Consider the following 25,659-nt stretch of genomic DNA (forward strand, 5'->3'; position numbering starts at 1 on the left):
AGGTTTGTGGTTGCCTGAGGTGGGTAGGTAAAATGGGCGAGGGAAGTCAAAAGGTACAAATTTCCAGTTATAAAATGAATAAGTCATGTGAATGTAATGTACAGCATGGTGACTATGGTTAATAGTAATGTATTGCATATTTGAATGTAGCTAAGAGAGTGGATCTTAAAAGTTCTCATCACAAGAAAAAAAATTTTTTGTAACTGTGTATGGTTGATGGATGTTAACTGGCCTTGTAATTATTTTGCAGTGTACACAAATATCAAATCATTGCACTGTACACCTGAAACTAATATGTCGTTTATACCTTAATTTTTTTAAAAAAAAAGCTTTTTATTAACAGTGGCTTCCTAAATGAATGTGTATTGGTAATATCAATATATGTTAATGTGTATTGATGAAATTCAAATCGTAGTTATAAAAAAGGATTTTTAATTTATTTAAAGTTTCTTGTGCTAGCATTTATATTTTTTATATTCTGTCAGTCTTTTAGTGTATAATTTTTAACTTATTCAGTTATTTATACTTTATTCTTTTATGTGTTGCTTTAGTCTTCAAGCATAATTAAAGCCCATTAACTCTTTTGTTTCTACAAAATATTTTACATTATTTCAACTAATGAGGCATTGGGTGTATAGCGGCAGGATTATTGGCCTAGGAATGAGAAGACCTGAATTCTAGTTATAAGGCTATTTTTCTCTGATTTATTAATGTCATGTAGTCTTTCCATGAGCTTCAGTTTTCCATCCATAAGCATACATAATGAGACTAATGATCCAAACAAAATGGCATAGATTTGTCTTTCTTTGCTTCTACCCTGTTAAGTACAACTATAAAAACCAGAAGTAACACAAAAGACAATCAGGAAAACTCTGAACAGTAGAAAGAGGAAGATGATCTGGTGCAGGACCCAGAACTCAAAGAACAACACAGCAGCAGGTTGTCTTACAACCCTCCCACCCAACAGAAGAAGGGGACCCAGGCCTGGTGTTTCTTGACCTCCAGTGTAGCAAAGGAGGGTGCCCCAGTTTGGCTCATTCCTCTCCCAGATCAAATGGGAGTCCTGTCAACAATACCAGGTGAGCCCAGCAAAACTGGCAGGAAGGATTGGAAGCCCTACTGACAATAAGTGGCCACTGGGGTAATATGTTCCCTCCTTTTCATGAAGGTGTGGTGGGAGCAGGGGAGGAGTCACATCACAACCAGCCTGGCCTGGGTAGCAGTCTTCATCTCTGAAGGTCAGAGGCTCCCCACTAAAGGCATACCAGATGGCCTAGCCATGGGAAACTTCTCTCACCCCTTCAAGCAACGCTGCCTAGGAGTCCACTAAATTCCCACCTCAAGAAATTAGGAAAAGAAGAACAAAATAAAATAACTCAAAGCATACAGAAGTAAGGAAAGAACAAAGATGAGAACAGAAAAATCAGTGACATTGAAAAGATGAAAATAGAGAAAAACCAATGAAACAAAAAGTTGATTCTTTGAGGGCTTCCCTGGTGGCGCAGTGGTTGAGAGTCCGCCTGCTGATGCAGGGGACACGGGTTCGTGCCCCGGTCTGGGAAGATCCCACGTGCCGTGGAGCAGCTGGGCCCATGAGCCGTGGCTGCTGAGCCTGTGCATCCGGAGCCTGTGCTCAGCAACAGGAGAGGCCACAACAGTGAGAGGCCCGCGTACTGCAAAAAAAAAAAAAAAAAATTCTTTGAAAAAGTCGATAAAATTGATAAACCTTTAGTAATGACTAACAAAAGCAAAAACACGACACAGATTAGCAATATCAGGAATGAAATAGTGGACGTTGTTACCCCCAAACTGGGTTTGCCTCTTGGTGGGTGTCGAGCCAAAAGACAAAACCAAGCCAAAGATCAGTAGAAGGAAGGATTTATTGTTTTTGTTTTTGTTTTTTTGTTTTTTGGGGTTTTTTTTTTTGCGGTACGCGGGCCTCTCACTGTTGTGGCCTCTCCCGTTGTGGAGCACAGGCTCCAAATGCGCAGGCTCAGCGGCCATGGCTCACGGGCCGAGCCGCTCCGCGGCATGTGGGATCTTCCCGGACCGACCGGGGCACGAACCCATGTCCCCTGCATCGGCAGGCGGACTCTCAACCACTGCACCACCAGGGAAACCCGGAAGGATTTATTATTACTTGCAGCAATTAAGAACTACTGGGCTTTCCCAAAGCAGGGTTCCCTGAACAGCAAAATTGGGGGAGTTTTAAGCTAAGGATACATGCATATTCATGAAGGGGCTTGAGTGGTCCACAGAGTCCAAGCTTCTATAGTTGATTGAGGGTCAGAAAAGGTCAACATCATCATTCCTTAGGTTTCAGTTGATCTGGTGGTTGAGCTTTTCAGGCTAGTCTTACCATTGAAACAGAACAGGGAGTCTAAGACTGATATGTTATCTTTGTTATTGTTACTTCTCTTGCCTGATAATAGCTTATTTCTGCATTCTTTTGTTCCCTTAAGATCATTAGTTACTGGGACCTGTTCAGGGGCAAGCATGATGGCCAGGCTTAGAACACAAAATGTCTTAGGCCAAAAATGGCTTCTCTTCTGTCAAGAAAGCTGTGCCTGGTTCTCTTTCTCCTGGGACCTCCTACCGTATCTGCTTACAATGTCACTACACATCCTCTGTAATAAGAGAATGCTATTAACAACTTTATACTCATAAACTTGACAACTTAGAAGAAATGGACCAATTTCTTGAAAAAAACAAACTGCAAAACTCAACCAAGATAAAATAGATAACATGAGTAGTCCTATAGCCATGAAAGAAATTGAATCCATAATTTTAAAGCTCTCAAAAAAGAAATCTTCAGGCCCAGATGGTTTTACTGGAGAATTCAAAGAAGAATTAACACTAATTTTACACAGTTTGTTCCAGAAAACAGAAAAGGAAGGAACTCTTCTCAACTGATTGTGTAAGACCAGTATTTACTCTAATACCCAAACAAGACAAAGTACAAAAAAAAAAGAAGACCACAAACCAGTATCTCTCATGAACTTAGATGAAAAAAATCCTTAACCAAATATTAGCAAAGCCAACAATATATAGAAAAGAAATATAAATTATGCCCAAATGGGCCTTATTCCAAATCTGCAAAGCTTGTTCAATATTAAAAATCAGTCACTCTAATCCACCATATCATAAGTGAAAGGCTGAATGTCTTCCTTCTAAGATTGAAAACAAGACAAGGATATCTATTGTCATCACTGCTATTCAACATAGCACTAGAAGATCTAGCCACTGCAATAAGGCGAAAAAGAAAAAAGAAGAGGGCTACAGATTGGAAAAGAAGAAATAAAACTGTCTCTATTCACAAATGACATGATTGTCTATGTATAAACTCCTAGAGCTAATAAGTGAGTTTGGTAAGGTCTGAGGATACAAGATCAACACACAAAAATCAATCAGACTTCTACATACTAACAATGAACCTGTGGAAACCCAAGTTAAAAACAATACCATTCATAATCTCTACAAAGAAAATTAAATACTTAGGGTAAACATAACAAAAAATATACAGGGTATGTGTGCTGAAAATTACAAAATGAAAGAAATCAAAACCTAAATAAATGGAGACATGTGCTATATCTGTGCATTGAAGGACTTGACATACTAAAGATGTCAGCTCTTCCCAAGTCCTGTCAAAATCCCAGCAAGGATTTTTTTAGGCATAGACAAACTTATTCTAAAATTTATATGGAAAGACACAGACCCTAGAAGCTAAAACGATCTTGGAAAAAGAAGCATAAAGTGGAGGAATTATTCTTCCTGATATTAAAGCCTAATATATAGCTGCAGTAATCAAGATGATGTGGTATTGGTAGAGGGATAAACAAATAAATAGGACAGAATAAAGAATCCAGAATAGACACACACAAATATGCCCAACTCATATTTGACAAAGGTACAAAAGATCTCTCAATAGAAGAGAGCATTTTCAACAAATAATACTGGAACAGTTGCACCAAAAAGAAAAAAAAGAACCTTAACCTAAACCTTTTTTTCCCCAAAAAAACTTCAAAATGGATCACCATCTTAAATGTAAAACTATAAACCCTTTAGGGAAAAAACAGGATAAAAATTTTTATTTATTTTATTTATTTTACCTTTGGCTGCTTTGGGTCTTCATTGCTGCATGCAGGCATTCTCTAGATAACAGGGCTTACTCTTCATTGCGGTGCATGGGCGTCTCATCGCAGTGGCTTCTCTTGTTGCAGAGCACAGTCTCTAGGCGCTCAGACTTCAGTAGTTGTGGCTCACGGGCTCTAGACCGCAGGCTCAGTAGTTGGGGTGCACTGAGCCTGCCAACTAAGTTGGGGCTTAGTTGCTCCGCATCATGTGGGATCTTCCTGGGCCAGGGCTGGAAACCTGTCCCCTGCATTGGCAAGGCAGATTCTTAACCACTGCGCCACCAGGGAAGCCCAGGATAAAATTTTGAATCTAGGGGTCAGTAAATAGTTTTTAGACTTGACATCAAAAGCATAATCCATAAAAGGAGAAACTCATAAATTGCACCTTGTCAGAATTAAAAACTTTTGCTCTGGAAGGACCTCGTGAAGAGGATGAAAAAAAACAACAAAGGAGAAAATATTTTCAAACCACAAGTCTGACAAAGGACTGGTATATTGAATATATGAAGAACTCTCAACAGTTTAAAAAACAATCCAATGGGTCAAAAGACATAAACAGACATTTGACTAGAGAGGATATACAGATGACAGGCAGATGAAAAGACATTCAGTAACGTTAGCCATTAGGAAAATGTAAATTAAATCCACCATGAGTTACCACTATGCACCTATCAGAATGCATAAAGGTAAAAATAGAACAACAAATGCTGGCAAGGATGCACAGAGACTAGATGTGTCATCCACTGTAAAACTGGAAAGCAGTTTAACAGTTTCTCTTTAAAAAACATGGAACTACTGTGACTCAGTAACTGTACTTTTGGACATTTAACCCAGAGAAGTGAAAACTTAGGTTCACAAAAACCTATACCCGAACATAGCAGCTTTATGCATAATGGCCAAAAACTGGAAACACTCCAGATGTCCTTCAGTGGACAAATGGTTAAATAAACTAGTACATCCATACCATGAAATACTATTCAGCAAAAAATGGGAACAAACTATTGATGCAAGCAACAACTTAGATGAATATCCAGAGAATTATGTTGAGACAGAAAAGTCAGTTGCAAAAAGTTGCATCTTCTATGTTTCCATTTATAATACATTCTTGAAATGGCAACATTATAGAAATGGAGAACAGATTAGTGTGCTTGTCAGGGGTCAGAGATGGGGGAGGGGTATCAAGGGAGATGGCTGTGGCAATAAAAGGGCAACAGGGATCCCTGTGGTTACAGAAATGTTCTGTATCTTTTTTTTTAATATATATTTTTAAAATATTTATTTGGTTTTGCTGGGTCTTAGTTGCAGCAGGTGGGCTCCTTAGTTGTGGCTTCCAGGCTCCTTAGTTGTGGCATGTGAACTCTTAGTTGTGGCATGCATGTGGGATCTAGTTCCCTGACCAGGGATCGAACCTGGGCCCCCTGCATTGGGAGGGCAGAGTCTTAACCACTGGCCACCAGGGAAGTCCCAAAATGTTCTGTATCTTGATTTTATCAATGTCAGTAGTCTGGCTGTGATATTATGTTATAGTTTTACAAAATGTTACCACTGGAACAAACAAAGGGCACACAGGATCTCTGTTTATTTTTTGCAGTTGCATGTTAAGCTACAATTATTTCAAAACTAAAAGTTTAATTTTAAAAAATAAAAGCATATCTGCCCTTCCTGTGCCAGACAGTCACAGTAAGTATGAAAGGGGGTGCAACCTGGGATGTGCTGTGTCACAGTGGGTGCACATTATAGCAATGAGCCATGCCTATCGCTATGTTTATTTTGACTTATGTATTCAGTATATCTACCTTATCCAGAAAGTATTTATATGTACGACACAGAGAATACAGCCAAAATTTTGTAATAACTGTAAATGGAAAGTAACCTTTAAAAATTGTATAAAAATTAAAAGTTCAAGTAAAAAAATAAATTCAAAAAGTATCTGGGGCTTCCCTGGTGGTGCAGTGGTTAAGAATCCACCTGCCAATGCAGGGCACACAGGTTCGAGCCGTGGTCTGGGAAGATCCCACATGCCACGGAGCAACTAAGCCCATGCACCACAACTACTGAGCCCACGTGCCACAACTACTGAAGCCCTGTGCTCCTCAACAAGAGAAGCTACCGCAATGAGAAGCCCACGCACCGCATCAAAGAGTAGCCCCCGCTCACCACAACTAGAGAAAGCCCGTGCAGCAACGAAGACCCAACACAGCCAAAAATAAAAAATAAATAAAGAAAATAAATTTTTTTAAAAAAGCATCTACAGTAGTTTTGGACTTACCTGGTAGCGCAGTGGTTAAGAATCCACCTGCCAATGCAGGGGACAAGGGTTTGAGCCCTGGTCTGGGAATATCCCACATGCTGCAGAGCAACTAAGCCCATCCGCCACAACTACTGAGCTTGCACTCTAGAACCCGCAAGCCACAACTACTGAGCCCACGTGCCACGACTACTGAAGCCCGTGCTCCACAGCAAGAGAAGCCACCGCAATGAGAAACCTGTGCACCGCAACGAAGAGTAGCCCCTGCTCACCGCAACTAGAGAAAGCCCGTGTGCAGAAAGGAAGACCCAACGCAGCCAAAAATAAATAAATAGAAATAAATAAATATTTTTTAAAAAGTATTTACAGTAGTTTTATATTTAGTCATCTTTATAAAGTTCATCTATCCATTCACCAGTGTTTTTCTTTATTTTTTTATTGAAGTATAATTGATTTACGATGTTAATTTCTGCTGTACAGCAGTGTGACTCAGCTATATACATATATACATTCTTTTTTATTATCTTTTTCATTATGGTTTATCCCAGGATATTGAATATAGTTCCCTGTGCTATACAGCAGGAGCTTGTTTATTATTCAGTGTTTTGTGGGGGCTTTCTTAGTGGTAATCACCATACTGGGAATAAAAGATTGGAAAAGAAGTGTGATATGGAGCTCAGCCTGGGCACTTCCATTTCACGTGTGAATAGAGTCGATCATAGGATGGGTCTGGAGTTAGTGTTTGTTTTTTAAAGCTTTGTTTTTACTGTAATGTGGTATTAATTTTATATTCTTAAATTTCAAGAGACTCATAAAGGTTCTCGTGTTTGGTTTTGGAACATGGTTTTCAACGATTAAGACACCTTTTTCCCCACATTTGACTATCAATTTGGAAAGCATTTTACAATTATCAAGTGAAGAAAAACGAAACCTAAAAGTTGCAGGTTAAATTTTATTGAGACCTTTCTGAGGACTATTGCCCAGGAGATAGCTTCTCAGATAACTCTGAAGAATGCTCCAAAGAGGTAAGGGAGGAGCCAGGATATGTAGGAGTTTTTGCTGAAAACATGTAGTTGAACATCAAAATATTACTGCTAATCACAAAAAGTAGATACCTTAAGTTAATGATTTTTGTGCTTTTGTGTGTACGGGAAGATGCAAGGTCTGGGCCCATTGAAATTATTCCTTAGATAGACATCTTAGATATGCAACTATCTAGGGCCAGTATCCAGAGCACACAATGTTTGCTGTTTGTCTCCATCCTGAATTTGCCTTAGGGCTCACCATAGGGGGGTAGGGGGCGCTGCAGTGGCTGATGGCTTGATGGCAGGCTAGGGCAACATAAGATATTTACTGGAATGGTAGGCAACGTTCCCTTTCCACACAATCAATGTTAATTCTTAGTTTAATTGGCAGCATTTTTTTTCTTGATAATACATAAAATAATAGTTTATCTTGTACTTTAGTGGTATCTTAAGCTTGATGAGATCTGGTAATGATGTCTAAAACCAACAATTTTTGCAATTTTCATCTGAATATTTTAGCTGTCCTAATTTTATTAATAATTTTATTATTAAACAGTTTGCGGGGAGGCTTTTTTTTTCTTTAGAGTAACTGTTAACAGTTTGAGGTCCTCATGGTAAATTCTGTGACATTTTATGGTGATAATATGTTACTTACATATTACCCAAGTATTGAAACCTCATTTCCCCTTATTTTTTTTTCTTTGTTTTTCAAGTGTCAATATACAGTATCTGGTTTTATGACAAGAATGACTGTCACCGCATAGCCAAACTCATGGCCGAGTAAGTATTTCTGTTTACACCATAGATTTAATTAGTGATATATGGGAGATGAAAAAATGACTTTTCCCCTTTCTCTTTGTTACTGGAGTCCACTAACTCGTATTTTCCCCTGATTTCCTGTTATTGTCAAAGTTTTGAAAAAGGCAGCCAAGCTTAAAGAAATCTAAAATTATCTATAATCCTACTACTTACTAGCATTACCCTTTTTGTCTGTTTGATTCCAGTCTTTTTCTTTACGTGTACCTTGGGTTGATGTGTGTGATTGTTTCTTACGTCCACTGAGAGAACAATGCACAACATAAAAGTTGTGAGTTAATTTTTATTCAGTGACCTTACTGAGCACTATAGCCTGGGAGATAGCCTCTCAGAGAGCTCTGAGGAACTGCTCCCAGGAGGTAAAGGAGGAGCCAGGATATATATGAACTTTTTTTTAATATACATACATCAGAAAAAAACATCTACTTAAGATGTTACCACCAAGAGGAAAATACCATAGGAAAAAATATATTTACATAATTGAAACCAGCTAAAGACTACTTTGTTTTTAAACCAAAAAGGTAAGAAAAAAAAGAATTCAAAATATGACCCTCAGCAATAGTAACAAGAATTTTAAAATACTTTAATTAAAAAAAAAAAAGGAGCTAGAGAATGGAATGCCAAAAGAATGAGGATATATGAACTTTTTTGCTGAGAAAAACATGTAGTCAAGCATCAAAAGATTACTGCCAATAGCAAAGAACAGACATCTCAAGTTGATGATTTTAGTGCTTTTCTGTGTATGAGAAGATGCAAGAATCTGGGGTCATTGAAATGATTCCTTAGATATGCATTTTAATCTAAGGACCAGTATATCCAAAGCACAGAATGTTTCCTGTTTTTCTCCATTCTGAATTCCTCTCAGGGCACACTCTCTGTGGGCAACTGCAGTAGCTATAGGCTTGATGTTTCTTGAACTGGAACGGCAAGCAACACTTTTTTCTTTACACTTACAAAAGTAAGATCATACTGTACATCCTACTTTTCATGTCAACAGCATTTTTCCAGGGCATTCTAGTATTTATAATGACTGCATTGTATTCAGTCCTGCAGACAGATCATAATTTAACTGTTAAACATGTGGTTAGAGCCATATGAACTGCCTAGCTCCAGAGGGTATCCTCTATATCCAGTGCACAGCCTAACCAGCACATGCAGTGGATCTGACTTAGGTTCTCTCCAGATATCCACTGTAGCAGATAGAACTGTGTTCAGTAACTGATAGAGAACTTCTGCACACATCCGTGGCTACTTCCTTTAAGAGAACTTATTTTTGACACAGATTCTAGGTTTAGTAGTCCCCAATCCTCTAATGGATTATGTTCCAGGAGAGTTCTTATAAACCAGAATCTTGGAATTTGGAAAGTAATTTTCATTGGATTGATGTTCTGAGGGATGGTTCATCGACCTTTCTCAGACTGGCCCACAGAAGCCACCCCTCATGTGGCTTATCTGTATTGCTGGTATTGCCATTCTGGTTTCTGGGAGCCCAAGACACTTAGGTGCTGGAGGGGCCTGAGGTGCTAGAGAGCTCTGGACAAACTGATGCAGTGGGTGGCAAGTTCTGGTGCACTTATATTTCCTTTGCAATTTTTGCCTGAATCTCCTCAGAAATGCAGACCTCTCTTTCCCCTCTGTCAAATCAAAATTCCCTTTGCTCTCCTGCAAGGTTTTTACCTACATGCCTGGGGGAAAACAGTCTTAATTTTCTTTTTAACAGTCTAATTTTAAACTAATTCTTGTAAAAGTGTAAATAATTAGGCCCAAAATCTCAGTTCCAGGTATATTTGCATTTTAAAAGAAGTGCACATGGCTAAGGCCACGTTTTAGTCCAGGACTGCTAACATGTCTCAATTGGATGTTTATCTGCTTCCTGCTTTGTTTGCTGTAGCTATGAGCCACTGGCAGGCCATGTTTATTACTGTGTGCACCCCAAGGACATTGTTCCTTATGAACTTGTGTCATTCATTTGAAAATGTGTTGTTGGCTCTCTAGAACCAGACTTTCTTTTTAGAACAACTTTTCTCTAAAAAAAAAAAAAAGATAAACTTTTTTTTACAAACCCATTTATTTGACTATTTTGTAGTTCTGAAAGTGACAGCAGAGGCAGCTTCTGATAACTTAGAAGACAAAGATTTGTTGATTCTTGGTTGTCCTGAAATCCAGAATATTTTTCTTAAATATCTATGCTTTGGAATATATTAATATATAGACTTTCTCCTGCAGATTGAGAGCTTTTGGGCCCAAAGTGAGAGAACCTGGCTCTTGCAGAACTAACAGCTATTTGCAGGAAACCATTTTGAGCTTTCTTCTCTCTCAGGGCAGGTGGTACACCTAAGGCAAGGCTTCAGAATGTAGATAAAGCAGAAGACTGAAGGCCTATCTGAAACTATTGTATTGAGCCTAGGATGAGAAAGTAGAAACAGGAAGCAGAAAGAAAAAAGAAGGACATTCAGGGTTCCTTCACTAGAAATGCCCAAAAGAGGGACATTTGCTTAAGCTTTAAGCTTGTTTTACTAGAAGCAGGGGTGGTATTGAAACTGATTAGTGAATGCCCTCATGAAACTGTTGATAGTGAGTTTTCAAGTGTCTGGCCTATTTATGGCTGAAGAGAATACCTAATGTTAACATTAACTTTGTGATAAATGGTGTTCTGGTCACCAAAGATAAAAAGGTTACTTTATCCTTCTTTGCTCTAACTTTGCCTGCATACAGCCTCTATTTGCTACATATTTGAGAATATCACCTCTCTTAACCAGAAATACAGGTAAAATTCTTTTGGGCATATTGTGCATCTAAATAAAAGTGCCCATTATTGCCCATTCTGTTAAATCTAGTTCTTATCACTGTTTTGACAGCCACAATATAATAAAAATTCTTCAAGTAAAAAATTGATTTATTCCGAAAGGTGTTACTAAGAACTGAGAAGCTATGTAGGAGAGCAAGAAGGTGGATTCAGGCTGATGTGGCCTATAACTGAGTATTAACTAATTAGTCATTTTTAATAGTACTCTTTTTTCCGATTATTAAAAGAGTGCCTGTTAATTATGGAAAATGAAGAGAAGTACAAAAAAAGAAAGTGAAATTGCTTGTAATCTACCATCAAGAAATAACCAATGTAGATCTCTGCAGTCTTTTTTTCCTTTGCAACAGGCCTCACAGTTGTCACAATACAGTATTTCTTTCCCAAGAGTTGATTACCAGTATGGATATAAATGAAACAATATTCTAATTGGTCTGATCCTCATATCACATGCCTGTCTTCTTTCAGTCTGCCATCAAGTCCATGATTCTACATTTGTTTTATAAATAATAATCCTATTAAGAGCTGTAAGAATCTAAATAGAGAAATGATACCATTACCTTAAAGCAGCGTTTTCCAAATAAGAATCCTGCTTCAAGAGAAGATTCTACGGTCAAATAAATTTGGGGAAATCTATAAGCCCATCCTTGGAGAATCATAATACATTTTAGCATGTTAAAAACTCAGAATGTTTTTGCTGTTTAAAAAAAAATCTGTTTAATATTGTTTAACCCAGTATTTTCAAATAAAAGAACCATCCCACACACACTACTGGGAGTTCCTGGACAGGCTGTTTTAAAGCAGTAAAGCTGACACTGGGTGGCCTGTTGTTGTCCTACTCCTCTTAGTCCATAAAAACAAGCCTTTTGCTACTGAATTGTTTTATTGCCTGTCATCATCACTGTCTGAAAGTTCTCAATTAATATGATTATCAAGTTGTGGCTGTACCTATAATACCCCATGGCAGGTAGGCCTATTCATTACAGTTGGGATTGAAACCTGAATGGATCTTTAAAAGAAAAAAAGACTAGTTGCTTCATTAAAATTTATTACTTTTATTTCAAGCTTGAAGAAAAATATAAGAAACAATAAAATATCCATGTGCTCACCACCCAGCTTTCAGTTTCTCACATTTTGCTATAATTGCTTCAGACTTTAATATGTGGCAGGTGAGAGAGGATGTTCCTAAGAAATGAAACCCCTCAGATAGATTTGAAGACCACAACCCTCGACTTAGACCTTGACTTTTCATGCTTTATATATTTTCAAGTGCAGAATTAGTTTAAGCAGCACCAATCAAAATAAAGAGCATCACCACAGTCACCCTAACCTCAGTCACCCACTTAGTGATTTTTTTAAGGAGAGAACAAGGGAAATCTTTTGTTTGCTTGTAGTGCTATCGTTAACTTTTGAAGATTCACCAAGACCTCCGTTTTCAAGAAGCTGATCTTTCTCCTTGCTACCCCATTATCAATACACACTCTCCCCAGGGGTTGTTCAACTGTGCAGCCTTCCTTGGTCTTGGTGGCATTGTCCATTTTCAAATTTACTTCACCAGTTAGTTTGACTGATTTTGACATACTTTTAAAAAAGAGAGAGAATGAGATAATTCAGTAGAGTTTTAAAGGTACCTACTTCTACCCACTCTGGAAAGGAATTCTGTATTTTGGGCCTTCTGACAGTTAAATATATTGGTTGGTACTGTTGTGAGTGAGGTGGTGAAGTAGGTAGTTGAATACTCCTGGGATGGGGTAGCCGAGGCTCTGTGTTTTGTATTGTGAGGACAATGTTACCATGTGGCATTCTTCCTGTATCCTTGGAAGATGGACACCAAAAGAGTTCTTGGGTCAGATTGTATCAAAAGAGGTCTTTCTAAAACCTGGTTCTCCTCCTGTAGCGTGGTAGAAGAGGAGACACGGCGGTCCCAGCAAGCAGCTCGGGATAAGCAGAGTCCCAGCCAGGCCAACGGCTGCAGTGACCACAGGCCCATCGACATCCTGGAGATGCTAAGCAGAGCCAAGGATGAGTATGAGAGGGTGAGACTCTGCATGCTGAGTGGGAGAACTAAAGGGAGGAGGAGACCTGCGGGGGGCTCGTGGGCTGGCGAAGTCACCTCCAGGGCCAGCGGGAATAAGTAGTTCAAAAAGAAAACATGTCTTATAGTTTTAAGCCTAAAAGATAAGGAAAGACATTTTCTTACCTCAGAAAATTTAGAATGCTCTTTTTCTATTCCTGTAAAATTACTGTGGGAGAAAATGATCTTGGACTGCAGGAGTTAGCCTGTAGCAGGTAGTTCTGGAAAGGTTTTATGCCTCTTCTTCCACCCTGCAGGCTCTGCTAGGTCTTAGGAATTTATGTAGTTTTTGAAAAGTACTCTGATAACTTGCACCCTGTAATACCAAAGAGTATAATTTATGATCTGTAATTGGTGCTAGGTGCACAACCCTCATTAAGCATCATTTGGAATATTACCCAAATGAGAGGCTCTTCTAGAATGCTTTTTTTTTTCTTTCTGTTTTGTATTTTAGTTTATTTATTTATTTAAGCCTTGCCACATGGTTTGTGGGATCTTAGTTCCCCGACAGGGACTGAACACAGGCCCTCAGCAGTGAAAGTGCAGAGTCCTAACCACTAGACCACCAGAATTCCCTGGGTTTTGTTTGTGTGTTTTTATTTATTTATTTATTTATTTGGCTGCGCCGGGTCTTAGTTGCGGCATGTGGAATCTAGTTCGCTGACCAGGGATCGAACCTGGGCCCTGTGCATTGGGAGCACGGAGTCTTAGCCACTGGACTACCAGGGAAGTCCCTCCCTGTATTTTAGTTTAAAAGTTAATCAATAACATTTTCTCCCCAAAGTTGAATTAAATGGAAGTTGTGGTGCATTCATTAATTTATTCAATACATACTTATGAACTGTCCACTATGTGCCAAGCAGTGGGCAGTTCCTCAGTGGTCTTCATACCTTGTGGCTTTGGAGCTGTCCTGGCTTTTCACCTGACATCGGCACTTCAAAGCCCCACGCTTCCTTGGAGTGAGGTGGAAGGTTTCCACTGCTGCACTTTGTTTCAGCAGAATTGTAATTGTCATCTTACTCTTTACTAACATTGGGTTAAGTTAAGCTTTTTTTGTTTAATCTTCACCTCACCAAAAGTTAAAGGAACAAGGTGTGAAAAACGCTAAGACTGTAGCTCCCTTAACAGTTCTCTAACACTAGCCTCTACATTGTTAACAGGTGGTCCTTGAAAAGAGGTTCTAATTGGTCAAATGAGTTAAGAAAACATTGTTAGAATGGCTTCTCCTCCCCCATCTTCTTGGGGCGTTACAGTGCTCAAGACTCTGAGAGGTCCCACAGTAAACAAAACAGTAACCTCAAGTTCCAGATTGACTTGACTACAGGACCATTTTTCACATACTGCCCTTTAACATCTCAAGAATCTAGAGTTCGGGGAACAAACTTTGGAAGCAGTGCTCTAGAAGGTAGTTGCCCCTAATTAAAAACAGTCATATTCACCGTAAACTACAACAAATCTTCATGTTCAGACACCAAAGGTCCCACCTCCTGGGCAGAGAAATGTACTTAGAGCCCATGAGAAGTTTCAGTTTGTACCAGATTCCTCAGTGTCTCATACAGAATTACGAAGAATTTGTGGATCTGTGAAAATTAATATAGGAAAAGCAGTCATCTCTACAATGAATTCCTTGATTCTTCGGAAACTAGATGAGATTAAATTCAAGAATCATTTGTGAACTTTTAGGTTACCATATATTACCATAAATTCCCTCTCATATCCTTAATGAGATATGGGTTATCTACATAGATGCCTTGTTCTGTTTTTATACAGACCTTTTGGTGTTCTGACAACAAGTAACTAATAAGTTCCGAGCTCTGTCACCTCTTCCCAGTGATGAGTAGATCAAGGTGCCACACAGGATAGGAAGTATAGGCACTGTACACTAGAGCAGACACTCCAGGAGATGGCTCGCCTTCCCCCTCAGGCTGAGAAGTGAGTAATCTCCAAAGGAAAGAAAGAACTAAAGCCTTGTTTTTCTACACAGAGCTGTAAAGGAACTCTAGGTCACATGAGCAGAATAAAAATCTGACACGGGGCTTCCCTGGTGGCGCAGTGGTTGAGAGTCCGCCTGCCGATGAAGGGGACGCGGGTTCGTGCCCCGGTCCGGGAAGATCCCGCATGCCGCGGAGCGGCTGGGCCCGTGAGCCATGGCCACTGAGCCTGCGCGTCCGGAGCCTGTGCTCCGCAACGGGAGAGGCCACAGCAGTGAGAGGCCCACGTACCGCAAAAAAAAAAAAAAAAAAAAAATCTGACACGATTTCTAGTTAATAAACATTGCAAAAGTAGAAAATATGGAAAGTGCAATAATTACCGTTGTAAAGAAAATTCTTCCATCGTGTGGAATAAATGAAATTACTGTGGTTGGATTAAGACTAAACCTTTGGGAATTTAGTTAAATCTTTGATATTTACTTCATAATATGTTCTTTCTAATTTTGAAAACCGTCCATAAATAGGTGGCGCTTCCTTAAACAAGAGTTTCGTTTCTTGTCTGCACTTGCCTATCATCTAATCAAATGGAGTTAGTATTAGCAGTGGCCCATGAATTCCCATCTTAGAGTTTGGATGGGCTCTTCTCTGGTGCTGATGGTTCCAGATGGACCCTTTATCTTTAGGTAGAGACTTGGGAGATTGATAGTTTCAAGAGCAGGGGTACAAGCTAGGCCTCAGTGATGGAATTTAATCCCAATTCTAAATCTCCCCTGTCCAGTGTATATAATACAGTGAATGAAATTCCAGACTTTTTTTTTTTTTTTTTTTTGGCTGCGTCGGGTCTTATTTGCGGCACACGGGCTCTTCTGCTTTGTTGTGGTGTGCAGGCTTTTCTCTAATTGTGACATGCAGGCTTAGTTGCCCCTTGGCATATGGGATCTTAGTTCCCCAACCAGGGATCGAACTGGTGTCCCCTGCATTGCAAGATGGATTCTTAACCACTGGACCATCAGGGAAGTCCGGAAATTCCAGACTTTTGAGTGAAGAATTTATAATAGAGACTATTTGAAAATAAAAACACTTTATAATAAACATTTTCTCCCCAAGTCCTATAGTAGTTTGTTTTAACCAACTTCCTGGGTTTTTTAATATTTATTTATTCATTCATTTATTTATTTATTCATTCATTTTGGCTGTGCCGGGTCCCAGCTGCAGCACACAGGATCTTCGTTGTGGCATGTGGGATCTTTTTAGTTGCAGCACGTGGACTTCTTAGTTGCGGCATGCGGACTTCTTAGTTGCAGCATGCAAACTCTTAGTTGCGGCATGCATGTGGAGTGGAATCCAGTTCCCCAACCAGGGATCAAACCCAGGCCCCTTGCATTGGGAGTACGGAGTCCTACCCACTGGACCACTAGGGAAGTCCCCCAACTTTCCTGTTTTTAATGTAAAGAAAGATAGCTGAAACACAGGCCTTGACTAAGGTTGGCCCATTCTGAGTCACATCTAGCCACAGGATGTAATCCTAGATTTTGGTAGGGATTTTTTTGTTCTTAAAAAAAAGGAACACTTATTTTTCTTATTATGTAAGCAGTGCATATTAATTATAGAAAACTTTATATTTTAAAATTATAATAAACGGGAAAAAAAATAATTCCACCACCTAGAAATAATTGCTACTAATGCCTTGTTATTTATCCTTCTACAAATTTGTCTAAATATGTCCCAATGTGTGTGATAATATTTAAGTACACAGTTTTATTAATTAGTTTTAAAACTACTTTTTCATTAACTTTTTTGTAACCTATTTTTTTTGCAAAGAACAGTATCTTTTTGTGACAATATTTATCTCACAGGGAGTCCCTGGGAAAGTTCATTTGGTAGAATGAAAAGCTTTTGAAAAAGCAAACTGTGATGTTAATAGTTGTATATTTTTATTTCTGTGCCTTATATAAACAATATCCTAGATTTTTCTAATTCCGTTTAAGAACTCAGAAGTATACCTTTGGTAGCTGTCTTGTTATTAATTAGCATTAATTTTCTCTTAAGATAAGTTACTTGAAATGGGATTGGTAAATCAAAGGATTTTGACATTTTTAAGGTTTTTACCAAATACTGTAAAATTATCTTCCCAAAAGTTTGTTTGTGGGACTTCCCTGGTGGTGCAGTGGTTAAGAATCCACCTGCCGGGCTTCCCTGGTGGCGCAGTGGTTGAGAGTCTGCCTGCCGATGCAGGGGACACGGGTTCGTGCCCCGGTTCGGGAAGATCCCACATGCCGCGGAGCCTCTGCTCCGCAACGGGAGAGGCCACAGCAGTGAGAGGCTCACGTACCGCAAAAAAAAAAAAAAAAGAATCCACCTGCCAATGCGGGGGACACGGGTTCGATCCCTAGTCCAGAAAGATCCCTCATGCCTCGGAGCAGCTAAGCCTGTGCACCACAACTACTGAGCCTGCACTCTAGAGCCCGCAAGCCACAACTACTGAGCCCACATGCTGCAACTACTGAAGCCCACATGCCTAGAGCCTGTGCTGCACAACAAGAGAAGCCACCGCAATGAGAAGCACGTGCACCGCAACAAAGAGTAGCCCCTGCTCAACAACAACTAGAGAAAGCATGTGCGCAGCAATGAAGACCCAACGCAGCCAAAAACAAAATTAAAAAAAAAAAAAAAAAACGTTTGTTTCTGATTGTCCATTTCTCCCAATTCTTATGAATACTGGTTACTATCATTAACAAACAAACCCAAAATAAACCCTCAAAAATAAATAAATAAACAAACAAACAAACCTTCCAAGAACAGCCCTGCATAAGTGTAATAAAATATTTGAAGTTCTGGAAACCTTTTAAAGTACAACCCATCTTATAGCTTATGTTGAGTTAAGTAAGTATTGCAGACTCACATGTCCCAAAACCAGGTGGGCCACAGTGGCACCCACAGTGAATCAGAGTGGAAGTAAAACCAACAGCGAGCCTGTCCCTGTGTCATCTGGTCAGTTGCAGCTAAGCTATAACCAGTCATTACCAAATGGGCTGGTGTGCCAAATTATTCAGCTTCTCTCTGAAAATGACAAGCCAGGATTTTTATGTGAAAACTCCCAATTTTAAAGATGCTCCTGAACATTTGCACCTTCCATCTTAAGAACTTGTTGTGAGCAGTGTTTTCAGTTTATATTGGGTTGGCCCAAAAGTTCGTAACATTTTGTGGAAAAACCGGAACGAACTTTTGGGCCAACCCATTATATTTTCTCTAATACAGTTCAGTTCCAAGGATTCCCCATAAGGTGTTGATACTGGTTGATGGTGGTGTTGCATAAAGAGGTATGTTAGAAGATAAGACAGTTTATAAGCTTTCACAGACTATTTGACCTCTGCTTAAATGCGTAACATTGAGTAAATGGTGTTCTGAAATAATACAAGGACTAAGTCATTTGAATAGGAAAAAAATGCATATTATCCATTCATTTCACATTCAGTACCTACTCCTGCACTAGGCACATATCTTTATAATATGGTGTCAAGAAAGTTAATCTGTCTCTGAACTAAAGTTTGGAGCTTCTGTTTTTAAAAAGTCTGGTCCCTTGACTGTTCTAAACTGGTTTTGGTGTCTATTTTGACACAGATAATGCTCACTAGATGCTCGATTATATAGCCTAAATATATAAGTTTCTAAAAATTCCATGTCCATCTAGTGATCTTTTTTTTAGGATTCTTTCTAAGAACAAAGATACAAGTTAACAGGAATTTTTAAACACTTTATTACAATGTTTTGTCATCTGTGGTAGTGATGTTTAGAGACTTTTTAATTAATTTATTTATTTTGGCTGTTCTGGGTCTTAGTTGCAGCATGCACGCTTCTTAGTTGCGGCATACATGCGGGATCTAGTTCCCCGACCAGGGATTGAACCAGGCCCCCTGCATTGGGAGTGCAGAGTCTTACCCACTGCACTACCAGGGAAGTCCCTAAAGACCTTTTTAATTCAATTTTTAAAATATATGATGGTATTAGAGTACTTGTACATTCATATGTCCAAAAAAATGAACCTCAACCTAAATGTAACACCTTATATAAAAATCAACTTAAAATGGGTCAGTAGATCTAAATGTAAAAAATAAAAGTACAAAAATTTAGAAGAAATATATATTTACTATATGACCCAGAATTACCACTCCTAGGAATTTACTCTAGAAAATAAAGCTTTTGTCCACACAAAAACCTGTACATGAATGTTTGTAGAAGCTGTATTCATAGTCACCAAAAACTGGAAGCAACACAAATGTCCTCCTATAGGTAAATGGTTAAAAAACTTTAAGACCGTTATGGAAAAAACCCAAACGAACTTTTTGGCCAGCCCAATACATACAACAGCTTGGATGAATCTCAAAGGCATTATTCTAAGTTAAAGAAGCCAGCATTCCATTTATATGACATTCCCGAAAAGACAGAATTAGTGTCTGTCTTTTCAGATCACTGGTTGCCAGGAGTGGAGGGAGGGCATGACTGCATTGGGATAGCACGAGGGAGTTTTGGGGGGTGATCAATATGTTTTATATCCTGATTGTGGCGATAGGTGGTACACAGATAGAACTGCGCACTCCAAAAGTTAATTCCACCATATATTAACTTAAAAAATAAAATGGAAAAGAGTACATGATAAAGTAATGCTATTTGCTTTTCCTTAAAGGGGTTATAAAAATAGTAGTTGTTACTAACACTATTGTCTAAAATCAGGTGCTCAGCTTTCTAGAAATTTTATTGTACAGGTTAATTTACATGTAGGTCCAGAGCAAACATTTGGGGGGATTTTATGCTTGACTTTTAAAATAATATTTCTAGTAACCTTGAATGCTGTTTTGTGAGCCAAAGAATAGCAAGCTTTTCACCTGATATACTTTTCCTTCTAATTTAAGAATCAGATGGGCAATTCAAATATCTCCAGTCCTGGGTTACAGCCAAGTACTCAGATCTCCAATCTGGGAAGCACCGAGACTCTAGAAGAGACGCCATCCGGGTCCCAAGATAAGGTTTGTACAGCTAAAGCCCTAACTTCACCTAAGGTAACCTAACAGAGTCAACATTTTGTAAGGATTTTAATGCAGTACAATTTTGATTTGTTGTTCATCTGTCAAAGTATGTATGTACAGGCAGCCATGTAATGTCATCCTCTTATGTCATATCCCCTGGTCCATGTAAAACTATCTTGCATCTGGATTTTGCCGTAGCCTCTTGTCTGGTTTCCCAGCATTTGCCCTTGCCACTCCCTCCCCTATTCTTAACCCAACAGCCAAAGTAATCCTGGTATAACATAAGTTAGATCATGGCCTTCCTCCAGTGGTATCTCATCTCACTCAAATAAAAGCCAGGGTCATGGCAGTGGCTTACAAGGCCCTACCTGATCTGGCCCCCCTAACCCTGGCCTCATCCTCTACCTTTCTGCCTTGCTCCCAGCCTCATTGGCTTTCCTGCCTTTCCACAAATGTGCCACACATGCCCCTGCCTCAGCACAGGCCTTTGCACTTACAGTTCCCTTGGCCTGGAAGACTTCCCTCCTAGAAGTAGCTTGCTTCCTTTCTTCCTTCAGATCTCTAGTGTCTTCCATAAAGGTGAGAGCCTCTCTCACCACCCTATTTTATTTATTTATTTTTTAATAATAAATGTATTTATTTATTTATTTATTTATTTTTGGCTGTGTTGGGTCTTTGTTGCTGCACGTGGGCTTTCCCTAGTTGTGATGAGCAGGGGCTACTCTTCATTGCGGTGCACGGGCTTCTCATTGTGGGGGCTACTCTTCATTGCGGTGCACGGGCTTCTCATTGCGGTGGCTCCTCTTGTTGCAGGGCACGGGCTCTAGGCACATGGGCTTCAGTAGTTGTGGCGCACGAGCTTAGTTGCTCCATGGCATGTGGGATCTTCCCAGACCAGGGATCGAACCTGTGTCCCCTGCATTGGCAGGAGGATTCTTAACCACTGCGCCACCAGGGAAGTCCCTCACCACCCTTTTTTTTTGGCTGCGTTGGGTCTTTGTTGCTGCGCGCGGGCTTTCTCTAGTTGCAGCAAGCAGGGCTAGTCTTTGTTGTGGTGCACGGGCTTCTCGTTGCGGTGGCTTCTCTTGTTGCAGGGCACGGGCTCTAGGCGCACAAGCTTCAGTAGTTGTGGCTCACAGGCTCTAGAGAGCAGGCTCAGTATTTGTGGCACATGGGCTTTGTTGCTCCATGGCATGTGGGATCTTCCCTGACCAGGGATCAAACCTCGGCCCCCTGCATTGGGAACACAGAGTCTTAACCACTGGACCACCAGGGAAGTCCCAGAAAACCATAGTTTTTTAATTAAACTTTTTATTTTGAGATAATTATAGATTAATATGCAGTTGTAAGAAATAATACAGAAAGATCCATGTCCCCTTTATCCATTTACTCCATTGATAACAGGTTGTAAAATACAGTACAATATCACAACCAGAATATTGATACAATATACCCATCTTGTTCACATTTCCTCAGTTTTATTCATATTCATTTGTGTGTATGTGCATGTGTTTATTGAGTTCTATGCAATTTTATCTCATGTAGAGCTTTGTATGTCTTCCACCACAGTCAAGATACAGAAGACTTCCATCACCACAAGAATCCTCTGTGTTGCCCTTTTGTTATTGCACAAACTTATATGTCACACCCTCCCAGCCTTCTTCTGGCATTCCTAACCCCTGGCAGTGACTAATCTGTCTCCAGGTCTGTAATGTTGTCATTTCAAGAATTTTCTATAAATGGAATCATATAATATATAACCTTTGGGGATTATGTTTCTTCACTCAGCATAACTCCTGGAGATTCATTGAAATTGTTATGTATATCAGTAGTTCCCTGTCATTGCTGAGTGGAATTAACATTTTTAACCATTAACCTGTTAAAGGACATCTGAGTTGTTTTCAGTTTGGGACTATTATGAATAAAGTTTCCATGAACATTTGTATATAGGTTTTTGTACATAAATTCCCTTTACTCTGGGATAAATGCCCAAGAGTGCAAATGTTGGGTAATTTGGTAATTGCATGTTTTAGTTTAATAGGAAACTGCCCTGCCATACTGTTTTCCAGAGAGGCTGTACCATTTTACATTCCCATCAGCAATGTATCTATAAAGTTTTTAGGTATGTAGATGGTAATTAATTTAAACCCATTTTGTATACCACATTCCTTTGCTCCATTTTTACTGTGTTTGGACTGAGGATCCTAAAGGTCAAACATATATTAGAAGCAATGCTGTGTTTTTAAAAAATCAAAGAAAAAAGCAGTGCTATATAAAACTTAATTTTTAAAAAATATATGTTAAGAGAGGCAGCAAGGGAAGGAGCAGATTCCTTCTGGTCTGGTTTATCAGCCAGTGGGCCAGTCACTTCCCCTTTCCTTCTGAATCATGGGATTAAGGATTCTTGGCAGTGCCTAACTCACAGACTTACTGTGAGATCCAAATGAAGAAATGGACCCCCAGAAACTCCATTTTATAGCCAAAGTGACAGCATTTTGTAAAATATTGAGATCTGGATATTGTCAGAGCCATGTCTAAAATTAGCTAAAATCCATAATCGGCCCTGCATGCAGATTGTATGTTGGTTTAGTAACACTGCCATCTAGTGCTGAGGAGCAAGTAATGCTGTCAAGCCTTACTAGTATTATATTTTATTTCAGTTTCATAATTTACTTATTAAAATTCCCTTGGGACTATTTCTCTAGTTTGTTTTGTATTGTTTTTTTGGTTCCTGTGGTTAACAATAATCGTATCTTCTAGTGTGCTCAGGGCACTATCAGGTAGGAAATCTGACATGGACACAATAAATCCAAACAGAAATATGAAGTTCTCTAAATAGCAAGAGCTATGGGGTGAGGAAGGAACAATGGAAAACCTGATACAGTTTTGTTGTTGTTTTGTTTCTTAGGGGTTTTTTAATATTTATTTATTTATTTGGCTGTGCCGGGTCTTCATTGTGGCACGCGGGATCTTCACTGCAGCATGCAGGATCTTCGTTGCAGCCCGTGTGATCGTTTAGTTGTGGCAAGCGGGATGTTTAGTTGCGGCATGTAGCATCTAGTTCCCTGACCAGGGATCGAACCCGGGCGCCCTGCATAGGGAGCTCGGAGTCTTAGCCACTGGACCACCAGGGAAGTCCCCTGATACAGTTTATTAGAATTTTTTTTGAGTACCATACATGGTGTCACTCATTGAATTCCATTTCCCAGGGGCATGGTCAGACTAAAACTTGATTTAAGTGAGGCATTACAGAACTCAGAATCCAGTCTTTAAAGATGAGTAAAGAATAAAATTTCACCTTTTCTATGGATGATGGAAGATGAATCCATGAATAAATAAGCCCAGCTACTAGAGGAATGCAGCCAGTTTTTCTTGTCAGAGGCAGAGAAGCATAGAGAGGGTCCTGTACAACTCAGAGACTATAAAGCTTTGGGGAGTTTGTGTGGAGACGCATGCTCTGCCTACTCAGCCTCTTGCGACTGATTCAGCCAGTTACATATTTCCAAAAGTTGGTACCTTTTGACTTGTATCCACCTCTTATTTATTCAAGTCTTAGCTGCACCTCTGTTCCCCAGAGGATCATATCACCATTCAGTTGAGTAGGTAACCTATCATCTACTTGATGGACATCTCAGGATGGTGGCATAATGGTTAAGAATATGGACTGTCTTGTTAGAACTAGGTTGGAGTCTGGTTCTGTTGTTGTACTTGGTCATCATCTATAAAATGGCAATAATAATAGTACTGCCCTCACCGATTAATAGAGTAATGCGTGTAAAGTGTGTAGCACAGGGCCTCATGTGTAATGAGCGTTCTGTCTATGATAGCTCTTATTGCCCTCGTAACCTCATTTATTCTGCCTCATGTGAGATACCTCTGAAACCCTAAAGCTTTACCACACACCCTATTCCAGAGAAAATGTGAGAATCTGTCTCTGGCCTGGCAGAAGCTGCAGGGAGGCAGCATGGAGAAATTGGAAACTTTCTGCTGCTTTTGCCGTCAGAGTTCAGCATTCTACCATATGGTTTCATTATTTATTTACTTATTTATATTTATTTAGGCTGTGCCAGGTCTTAATTGCGGCACGAAGGATCTTCATTGAGGCATGCGGGATCTTTTAGTTGCAGCATGCAGACTCCTTTGTTGCGGTGTTCGAACTCTTAGTTGCAGCATGCATGCAGGATTTAGTTCCCCGACCAGGGATCAGACCCGGGCACTCTGCATTGGGAGTGTAGAGTCTTACCCACTGGACCACCGGGGAAGTCCCATTTTTTAATATGAAGTAGATTTCATACCATTAGAAATACCAGTTTGGGGGACTTCCCCAGTGGTCCAGTGGTAAAGAATCCACTTTCCAATGCAGGGGACTTAGGTTCGATCCCTGGTCAGGGAACTAAGATTCCAACTAAGATTTGTGGGGCAACCAAGCCCGTGTGCCACAACCACCAAGCTCTCGTGCCTCAACGCTAGAGCCCGCCCTCGCGCCACAACTACAGAGCCCACACACTCTGAAGCCTGCACACCACAACTAGAGGGAAGCCCACGTGCTGCAACGAAAGATCTCGCATGCCTCAACAAAGATTCTGTGTGCAGCAACTAAGACCTAACGCAGCCAAAAGAAAGAAAGAAAGAAAGAAAATAAATAAATATGTATATATTTTTTTAATGGAGGATTTAGAGAGACTTTTAAAAAAATACCAGTTTTTTTCAACAGTCTTAGATGTATGTATTAATTCAGTAAATATTTATTAATATTTATTAGTAAATATTTATACAGTAAATATTTATACTTCAAAGTAAGCCCTGTTTTTCTATACTGAAATAAACATTATCATCAAACCCCATAAGACATTCACCATTCTAATCATCTTGGAAGGTAATTTATTTTTTTTAATATTTATTTATTTATTTGGCTCTGTCGGGTCTTAGCTGTGGCATGCGGCATCTTTCCTTGCGGCGTGCAGACTCAGTTGCGGCCCGCGGGCTAAGTTGCCCTGCAGCATGTGGCATCTTAGTTCCCTGACCAGGGATCAAACCCATGTCCTCTGCATCGGAAGGCAGGTTCTTAACCACTGGACCACCAGGAAAGTCCCTAGAGATACCAGTTTTTAAGTGTAAGTGTAGAAACATTTCACATGTAAATGTGGGTAATGTTAGTTGTTCAAAAGTTGATTTGTGTTCCACTAGATAGATAAAAATTGCTACCTGGATCGTGTCATTTACAAAGCCTAAGGTGTATTTCATGGTGAGGCGTCTCCATGTCCTATTGTTGGATTGCTCCTTTCATTATAACATAAAATAGTATTCTTCCCTGGAAAAGACTCTTAAGTTTCTGCAAGATAGTCCCAATGTGGTCTGTGTTTTTTAAAGTAGGTATGTCTAAATGTTGGTTTGTGCGTGTTTTTATATATATATATATATACACACACACACATATATATAAAAGAATATGGTGGTTAAGATCTACGTAATTGGGAATTCCCTGGCAGTCCAGTGGTCAGGACTCCGCACTTCCACTGCAGGGGGCACAGGTTCAATCCCTGGTTGGGGTACTAAGATCCTGCATGCCGTGTGGCGTGGCAAAAAAAAAAACTACATAATTTGC

General features: G+C 39.6%; 1 protein-coding gene across 2 annotated transcripts in view; it reads left to right on the forward strand.

Annotated features, from left to right (window-relative positions):
• DCP1A (decapping mRNA 1A) overlaps positions 1–25,659 on the forward strand; it is a 61,146-nt gene that overhangs the window by 21,607 nt on the left and 13,880 nt on the right. For both annotated transcript variants that reach the window (XM_004267919.2, XM_033424606.2), the window contains 3 exons: positions 8,120–8,186; positions 12,923–13,061; positions 19,941–20,054. In XM_004267919.2, the coding sequence (XP_004267967.1) occupies positions 8,120–8,186; positions 12,923–13,061; positions 19,941–20,054 (320 nt within the window). The remainder of the gene's footprint in view (positions 1–8,119; positions 8,187–12,922; positions 13,062–19,940; positions 20,055–25,659) is intronic.

The sequence above is a fragment of the Orcinus orca genome, chromosome 10 (assembly GCF_937001465.1).
Source record: "Orcinus orca chromosome 10, mOrcOrc1.1, whole genome shotgun sequence".
In the NCBI taxonomy this organism is placed as follows: domain Eukaryota; kingdom Metazoa; phylum Chordata; class Mammalia; order Artiodactyla; family Delphinidae; genus Orcinus; species Orcinus orca.